Below are 9451 nucleotides of genomic sequence, written 5' to 3' on the forward strand. Positions count from 1 at the left end.
TATAAGTTTTCAACCTTAGTACAAAACTGCAAGAACGCTGATCATTCATATGGATTTTTCCAGTGGAAACTAATGTACAAAAGTGCAACTACATGTCCCACAATGCATTTCCGAAGACTATCCAATTACGTTTCCGTTCAAATGAGGAGTGCACTTGTCCAGCCAATCAAATAAGGTGATTCTGAATTGTCTAATGCAACGTTGAAGTTCCCTTAAACCCAGTACACGTCCAGAGTGAGCTATCCTAGGGCCGGGGAGGACGATAGTCAACTTGCAAGTTTAGAGATACTGCTCGTCAGTAGCCCCTCTCCCTATTACGAGCTTCCTCCGTCTGTGGTTCATGACTGTTGCAGTCGGGGACACGCACGCATTAGCGCTCATCATGCCGGTTCGAGCTGAGCGCTGCAGCAGCACCGCTGCGGCCCGTACATCCTCAGACTCTCTTATCCCTCCCCCGCCGATCAACACGCACCAGCCCGGGGTAGCTACTTCGCTGCTGTACAGCGGTTCACAGTTTCGAGGGCATCAGAAGAGCAAAGGAAACTCGTATGACGTTGAGGTCGTTTTGCAGGTAAATTATCTTGCTTTTAAGAAGCTTGATATGATGGATAGCATGCTTGCAAGCTGACCATGTAAGGTTGTCTTGTCACTGCTGCTAGTGACTGTCAACCACCACTGTCACGCAACCGATTTAGCAAGCTAGCCAGCTGAACTAGTTAGTTAGCAAACAAACTAGTTTAGGAAGCTTGACAGCAAGTAATCTGTAGCTTGTAGCTAGCTAGCCCATTCAAATAGACGGTAAATGTTAGTAAGCTCCCTTGGCCCCCCTAGGGTTCTCGAGAGATAACAGCCAGTTATGCAAATATTTGGATAGATGAATACTGGCATTCACATGCATGATTTATGTAAACAAATGGCCTAATTGTTAAATGACAAAAGGTAGCTAGCCTTCAGCATTTTCGTTGGTGCTCGCTCAGATAAACTGACAGCTGACTATTGAATAGGCCTGTTCATTCATTTGAGAAAACCTCTGAAAATACCTGAGAATAACATTTGTGAATAGCCTGGTTGTCATTCTGTGAAGGCACATGATGGGTTGTTGTTGTTGTGTACACACACACGGACATTGTGACCACTGTACTTGAATACCACTCATTGTACGATTGTTTGTCTCCTGTAGCATGTGACCATGGAGGACTCTTATCTGTGTGGTTACCTGAAGATCAAAGGCCTAACCGAGGTAAAGTGGAGCAGAACTGGGTCAGATACAGTGTACTTCTACCTTACCACTCACATGGAATGAGAGATGGTGGTGTCATGGGTCTTTAAGCCCCTTTTGGGAACTTATCATGGCAGGGGTCAGTGTAAGCTAAGTGCAATGCAGCTCACCAGCCCCAATTTAAATGTACATACATACATCATACATTATGATGACAACATGCTAAACAACAAGCCAGAGCCATCTATTGACCAATTTGCAACACCAGTATGAAGGGCTATCTGTTACGTTGCAAAAGTGTAGGCTACAGATGTAGGTCTTGTCAGAGCACTGTATACCGTATTTGGACGTTTAGTCTTAAATTGATTGACTGACTGACTGCCTGCCTGACTGCCTCTAAGATGGTACAGACAGTCATAGAACAGGCCTGTGTGCTGCAGCTTTCTGCCTGCATTGTCTGTTTACAGCGAGGTCTACAATTCAGAGGGTGTGTGGTACAGAATGTGATTGCTGTGCACTTTCTCTCACTGGCAACACTAAATATCAGGGCCCTTCCTACTCTCCTCTCCTCATAAATTACACAGATCCCTTCTTCTCTCACCCTGCTGTTCACCTCTTCTCTTAGAGAATGAGTTGTGAGTGACTCAAAGGGAGTGCTCAGGGAAAGGGTGCACTTTGTTTACTTAACAAGGTGCTACCTACCACTGTTCTGGCACCTGGCACCTTTGCATAATGTTAAAGTGAGCTGGGTCGTATTCATTCGGACACACCGCAGCAAATTGTTTTGCAACGGAAAAAGAAAACACGTTGAGGTCGACCCTCCCCGTTTTAGTTTTTCAGTTCTCCTGTTTGTTGAATATGAATATGACCCTGCATTAAACAGGCATTGCTGTTCGTTATTGATGGCAGTCCTGTGTGTGACACGTCATTCATCACTGCAAAGGACATGTGTTCCAGCCAGGAACCCTTCCTAAAGGAACCTTGGTAACCATGACTGTAGAGTCAGATTATGGGAATAGTAAAAGTGGGAGCACAGCTAGATCCATGTATTCAGGTCTATAAACAGAAAAGCATTGGGAATATTTACCTACTTTGTTGGAGACAACCGTTATGATGTGTGTGACTGTAAGAAAGATTGAGTGTGCCGTGTATAACTAAAACCATCTCTTTTGTCAGTGAAAGTCCTTACGGAGAAGGAAACAGGGTTGTATTCTCTAGGAACAAAACCAAAGCAAACGGGGAGGGACTACCTGAACTTGTCCAATAAACTCTTGTTTTCATTGCAATACATTTTCCATTGCAAAAAGATTCTCTACAATAATCGAGAATTTCAACAAGCATTTTGCTACGGCTGGCCATGCTTTCCACCTGGCTACCACTACCCCGGCCACCAACTCTGCACCCTCCGCTGCAACTTGCCCATGCCCCCTCCGCTTCTCCTTCACACAAATTCAGACAGCTGATGTTCTGAAAGAGCTGCAAAATCTGGACCCCTACAAATCAGCTGGGCTAGACAATCTGGACCCTTTCTTTCTAAAACTAGCCGCCGAAATTGTCGAAACCCCTATTACTAGCCTGTTCAACCTCTCTTTCGTAACGTCTGAGATCCCCAGAGATTGGAAAGCTGCCGCGGTCATCCCCCTCTTCAAAGGGGGTGACACTCTAGATCCAAACTGTTACAGACCTATATCCATCCTGCCCTGCCTTTCGAAAGTATTTGAAAGCCAAGTTAACAAACAGATCACCGACCATTTCGAATCCCACCGTACCTTCTCCGCTATGCAATCCGGTTTCCGAGCTGGTCATGGGTGCACTTCAGCCACGCTCAAGGTCCTAAACGATATTATAACCGCGATCGATAATAGACAGTACTGTGCAGCCGTCTTCATCGACCTGGCCAAGGCTTTCGACTCTGTCAACCACCGCATTCTTATTGGCAGACTAAATAGCCTTGGTTTCTCAAATGACTGCCTCGCCTGGTTCACCAATTACTTCTCAGATAGAGTTCAATGTGTCAAATCGGAGGGCCTGTTGTCTGGACCTATGGCAGTCTCTATGGGGGTGCCACAGGGTTCAATTCTTGGGCCGACTCTTTTCTCCGTGTATATCAATGATGTCGCTCTTGCTGCTGGTGACTCTCAGATTCACCTCTACGCAGACGACACCATTTTGTATACATCTGGCCCTTCATTGGACACTGTGTTAACAAACCTCCAAACGAGCTTCAATGCCATACAACACTCCTTCAGTAGCCTCCAACTGCTCTTAAACACTAGTAAAACTAAATGCATGCTCTTCAATCGAACGCTGCTGGCACCCGCCCACCCGACTAGAATCACCACTCTCGACGGGTCTGACCTAGAGTATGTGGACAACTACAAATACCTAGGTGTCTGGTTAGACTGTAAACTCTCCTTCCAGACTCACATTAAGAATCTCCAATCCAAAGTTAAATCTAGAATCGGCTTCCTATTTCGCAACAAAGCCTCCTTCACTCATGCTGCCAAGCATGCCCTCGTAAAACTGACTATCCTACCGATCCTTGACTTCGGTGATGTCATTTACAAAATAGCCTCCAACACTCTACTCAGCAAATTGGATGTAGTCTATCACAGTGCCATCCGTTTTGTCTCCAAAGCTCCATACACTACCCACCACTGTGACCTGTACGCTCTTGTTGGCTGGTCTTTACTACATGTTCGTCGTCAAACCCACTGGCTCCAGGCCATCTATAAATCACTGCTAGGCAAATCCCCGCCTTATCTTAGCTCATTGGTCACCATAGCAGCACCCACCCGTAGTCTGCGCTCCAGCAGGTATATCTCACTGATCATTCCCAAAGCCAACACCTCCTTTGGCCGCCATTCCTTCCAGTTATAATAATAATAATAATAATAATAATAATATGCCATTTAGCAGACGCTTTTATCCAAAGCGACTTACAGTCACGTGTGCATACATTTTTGTGTATGGGTGGTCCCGGGGATCGAACCCACTACCTTGGCGTTACAAGCGCCGTGCTCTACCAGCTGAGCTACAGAGGACCACCCAGTTCTCTGCTGCCAATGACTGGAACGAATTGCAAAAATCTCTGAAGCTGGAGACTCTTATCTCCCTCACTAACTTTAAGCATCAGTTGTCAGAGCACCTTACCGATCACTGAACCTGTACACAGCCCATCTGAAATTAGCCCGCCCAACTACCTCATCCCTATATTGTTATTTATTTTGCTCTTTTGCACCCCAGTATCTCTATTTGCACATAATCTCTTGCACATCTAGCATTCCAATGTTAATACTAATTGTAATTATTTTGCACTATAGCCTATTTATTGCCTTACCTCCATAACTTGCTACATTTGCACACACTGTATATATATTTTCAGTTGTATTTTTTGACTTTATGTTTTTTTACCCCATATGTAACTCTCTGTTGTTGTTTTTATCGCACTGCTTTGCTTTATCTTGGCCAGGTCGCAGTTGTAAATGAGAACTTGTTCTCAACTGGCTTACCTGGTTAAATAAAGGTGAAATAAAAATAAAATAAAAAATGGTGTTCACTAATGAACCCAGCTCTCACTCGCTCTTAATCTGCGTTTCTGGTGTTCACAGGAGTATCCCACTCACCATGTTCTGTTTCTGTTCCTTACAGGAGTATCCCACTCTCACCACGTTGTGTTTCTGATCCTCGCAGGAGTATCCCACTCTCACCACGTTCTGTTTCTGATCCTCACAGGAGTATCCCACTCTCACCACGTTCTTCGCAGGAGAGATCATCAGTAGAAAGAGGCCCTTTTTAACCAGGAAGTGGGACGCCGACGAAGATGTGGACCGCAAGCACTGGGTATTCATTTGAAGCTCTCGATGTCTTTAATTTCATATTCCCATTGAAGCATAGTCATTTGTCTGTGTGGTGTTTTCTTCTTTTTAACAAACACTTCTTGGATGCAGGGTAATACTTCAGTTTTTAATTGTCTTTGAGAAAAAGTACAACTAAAACAACACATTTTTGTTTTGTTTCTTTCCAGGGGAAGTTTCAGGCTTTTTATCAGTACGCAAAGAGCTTCAACTTGGACGACTTCGATTATGAAGAGCTGAAGAACAGTGATTTTGTCTTTATGAGGTGGAAGGTGAGGCCAATATCACCTGATGTTCCATTGATCGCTCGTTCTCTCTCCCTGTGTGAACTTTAACCTTTAACCCTTCCTCTGTGTCTCTACACTTGTTCTTACCTTAGTATGGATGGACGTTTTCTGATATTGCCTCTGGCCACACAGATGTATGAAAATGCATTTATATGTATGCATTTATCATTGTCTAGTTTTGTTCATCCAATTTTGGGGGGAGGCTCGATCTATATTTTTTGGGAAAAAAATCTGTCTGGCCGTAGCGTGCCACGTTTGTCCTTTCTAACATTTTACATTTTCGTAATTTAGCAGACGCTCTTATCCAGAGCGACTTACAAATTGGTGCATTCACCTTATGATAGCCAGTGGGACAACCACTTGGGGGGGGGTGGGGTGGGGTGGGGGGGGGTAGAAGGATTACTTTTATCCTATCCCAGGTATTCCTTAAAGAGGTGGGGTTTCAAGTGTCTCCGGAAGGTGGTGAGTGAGTCCGCTGTCCTGGCGTCGTGAGGAAGCTTGTTCCGCTGCTCTGGCACCCCAATGGTGAACAGTTTTGACTGGGCTGAGCGGGAACTGTGCTTCCGCAGAGGTAGGGGGGCCAGCAGGCCAGAGGTGGATGAACGCAATGCCCTCGTTTGGGTGTAGGGACTGATCAGAGCCTGAAGGTACGGAGGTGCAGTTCCCCTCACAGCTCCATAGGCAAGCACCATGGTCTTGTAGCAGATGTGGGCTTCAACTGGAAGCCAGTGGAGTGTGCGGAGGAGCGGGGTGACGTGAGCGAACTTGGGAAGGTTGAACACCAGACGGGCTGCAGCGTTCTGGATGAGTTGTAGGGGTTTAATGGCACAGGAAGGGAGCCCAGCCAACAGCGAGTTGCAGTAATCCAGACGGGAGATGACAAGTGCCTGAATTAGGACCTGTGCTGCTTCCTGTGTAAGGTAGGGTCGTACTCTGCGAATGTTGTAGAGCATGAACCTACAGGATCGGGTCACCGCTTTGATGTTAGCGGAGAACGACAGGGTGTTGTCCAGGGTCACGCCAAGGTTCTTTGCACTCTGGGAGGAGGACACAACGGAGTTGTCAACTGTGATGGCGAGATCATGGAGCGGGCAGTCCTTCCCCGGGAGGAAGAACATGGCCATATAGTGACTAGCGTTTGTTTCTTGTCCTCTCCCTTACAGGAGCAGTTCCTGGTCCCGGACCATACCATTAAAGACATCAGCGGGGCGTCCTTCGCTGGTTTCTACTATATCTGCTTCCAGAAGTCCACAGCCACCATCGAGGGCTACTACTACCACAGAAGCTCTGAATGGTACGTAGTCTGCGTCCCAAATGACACCCTATGGACCCTGGTCAAAGTAGTGCACTATATAGGGAATAGGGTGCCATTTGGGAGGCAAGCACACTGGAGTGTAAATATTTACCAGTTGTTGTTTTGCATGCTGATCTGAACATACAGGGATGTTGCTACTGGTTAGCTGCTTGGCTACTGGTTAGCTGCTTGGCTACTGGTTAGCTGCTTGGCTACTGGCTAGCTGCTCGGCTACTGGCTAGCTTCTCATTCTTGGTCCCCTTGTTCTCTTCCAGGTACCAGTCGTTAAACCTCACCCACGTCCAGGAACACAGTATGCCCATCTACGAGTTCCGGTGATACCCTCCCCCTGGCATCGCTGGCAGAGCAGGGGACTTTGATTGGCACTGCCCTAGACACTCATGGAGGGGGACATGAACTGACCAATCAAGCCAAGGATGTACCTACCAGTCGTCTCTGCCGAAAGGGAGAGAACGATGGAAAGACTAGATGGATGGAGGGAGGGATAGACAAAGAACAAGGCCACCGACCGACCGACAGACGTACAGTTCTTCCCAGCCTGCCTTTCTAGACTTTGCATCAGTTTGGATCAGCAGCACTGTTTTTGGTTTCTCTTCCCCGCTCTTTCTCCTTTCAGCATCTTGTTTTTGAAGCTACTTTTCCTCCTTTTCCTCCATGTTGAAAACACTCTCCCCTATTCAGTTGGGGATCTAGAATCCTTGTTTGTTTCTTTATCCCCCCTCCGAAAATGGAGACTCCACCAATCACGGAAGTGTTTTTGTTTTTTTTGCCTTGTGCTTCTGGGTTGGGTTCTCAGCTGTCTGGAAGATTTAAGCACAGTTTGATATTGCATTTTAAATTTGTCTCGATGAGTTGAGGCCTGATTTGAGATTGACCGAGCTACAGAGTGAGCAAGCGATCCTGAAAAGATAGATCTCCATAAGAAGGTCTTGAGGTGTGACGACATTAAGCGTGTGCTCAACAGAAGATTGATGGTCAATGATCTGCCATGATGCAAGATCTGACAGCTTAGTCGGATGACGTCTTGGTGAAGGTTGATATTTGAAGGCAGGGTATAATCAGATGTGTGTTGTGGGCTATTGAAACACATATAATACCATTTACATCATTTAGCAGACGCTCTTATCTAGAGCGACTTACAAATTACCACACCGATGGCTACTTCAAATCTGTCCTCTCTTTCTCTGAGATGGTGGAGCCGGCATCGTCCGACCTATAGAGGAAGTCACCATGTCCTAGTTCATATTGGCGGACATATTTCCAGGCTGCTACTGCTGTTTTTTGAAAAGCCTCTCCTACCGCTCCCTGCCTCAATCAAGTGAACTGATAAAACGCTTTACGCTTCACTCATTTTTCTATGCAAGTTACAAAAAAAAATCTTATCTGGCACTTACCTACTTTCAATTTCATTTTCAGAAAGGACTTTTAAAAAGTATTATGATGACGTACGTGTGATCACACAGCCACCAGAGTATTTATTGAAAATTAATATTGTTAATTTAAATGTGTATAGATATATAATAAAGAGTTGTTTTTATTCACCAGGCTTTTAAACTCTGATTTGACACAGCTATTTGAGTGTAATGCTCTGGTGTCTAGAGTTCTGTGTGGTGGCTCTGAAGTAGTGGTGGTGGAGAGGGTGTAGCACAGATTGCACCTGGGCTGCGTTTAGACAGGCAGCCCAATTCAGATATTTTTTTCACTAATTGCTCTTTTGATCAATCACATCAGATCTTTCCACATCAGATCTTTTTCAGAGCTGATCTGATTGGTCAAAAGACAAATTTAGTGAAAAAAAAATATCAGAATTGGGCTGTCTGTCTAAACGCAGCCAATGAGTTGTCTGTGTGGTGGCTCTGTGAAGCTGGAAGAATGCTAACGCTAGAGCGCTACAAATCAAAGTTTGTGCAGTGTACTAAATGCCACGGTACAGACCGAGAGATGGAGCTAGTATAGAGTTTTGGCTGGAGGAAAAAAGGATGTAAGGCGTAGAAATACAATGATTAGAATGGACACATGTAAGTATTTCGTAAGACGTTGATGACCCAACTAGATATGGGTTTTGCGTTGGTACTGTAGCAGTATGCTGCGTTACGACCTGACACATCACATCAACGCATGTACAGTATTGCAGACAGTCAACGATTCCTTTTAACAAGGTCGCCCATTCTGTTATTTTTATTTCTACGTTTCTGATGTATTGAATGTAGCAGGGAGCTGTCTCCTCTGCATTCTTTACTTAGCCCCTAATTATACCAACGCACAACCAGTGTGACTCATCTCGCCCGTAACATTTTGATGTCTTTTCCATTCACGAAAAGAAGACCTTCGGAATGAGATAGTGGTGGTTGTTAAAAAACCTTGATGACGTGTGAAGAGATGTTTTTTGGGACAAGAACAACCCTCGTCAAAGCTTTGGAAAAAACCTTCTGCCTTAAATGTAAGATGTTTGTACAGAGCACCGTTTTATATCAACATTGGAGTTGAATCGTAAGAGTGTGAATTGTTAAAGCATGTTGTCATTTGTGCAATTTCAAAAGACCTTTGAACTCCAGTGAGTCTCCTGGGTCATGGTCATTAGACACCAAATGGGAGAAAACAGACTGAAACGCTAAGGGACTACCTGGACTTGTCCAATAAGAGCCACTTGTTTTCAATTTCTGTTAAATGTTTTATAACATTTCACTATGGTGTGAGCTAATGAATATGACCCTGAATTGGGTGACATCACATGACAGGTGTCAACCAGGAAGTGAAATTACTTAGCCTACCT

General features: G+C 45.1%; 1 protein-coding gene across 1 annotated transcript; it reads left to right on the forward strand.

Moving 5' to 3' along the window:
- Nucleotides 1-202: 202 nt before the first annotated feature.
- Nucleotides 203-8411, forward strand: LOC121551417 (glucose-induced degradation protein 4 homolog). Its single transcript, XM_041864060.1, has 6 exons — nucleotides 203-571; nucleotides 1181-1240; nucleotides 4955-5062; nucleotides 5247-5348; nucleotides 6527-6657; nucleotides 6933-8411. Exons 1-6 carry the CDS (start codon nucleotides 341-343, stop codon nucleotides 6994-6996), a joined length of 696 nt encoding a protein of 231 aa, XP_041719994.1. The 5' UTR covers nucleotides 203-340; the 3' UTR covers nucleotides 6997-8411.
- The last annotated feature ends 1040 nt before the right edge of the window (nucleotides 8412-9451 follow it).

This window comes from Coregonus clupeaformis, unplaced genomic scaffold (assembly GCF_020615455.1).
Source record: "Coregonus clupeaformis isolate EN_2021a unplaced genomic scaffold, ASM2061545v1 scaf0313, whole genome shotgun sequence".
In the NCBI taxonomy this organism is placed as follows: domain Eukaryota; kingdom Metazoa; phylum Chordata; class Actinopteri; order Salmoniformes; family Salmonidae; genus Coregonus; species Coregonus clupeaformis.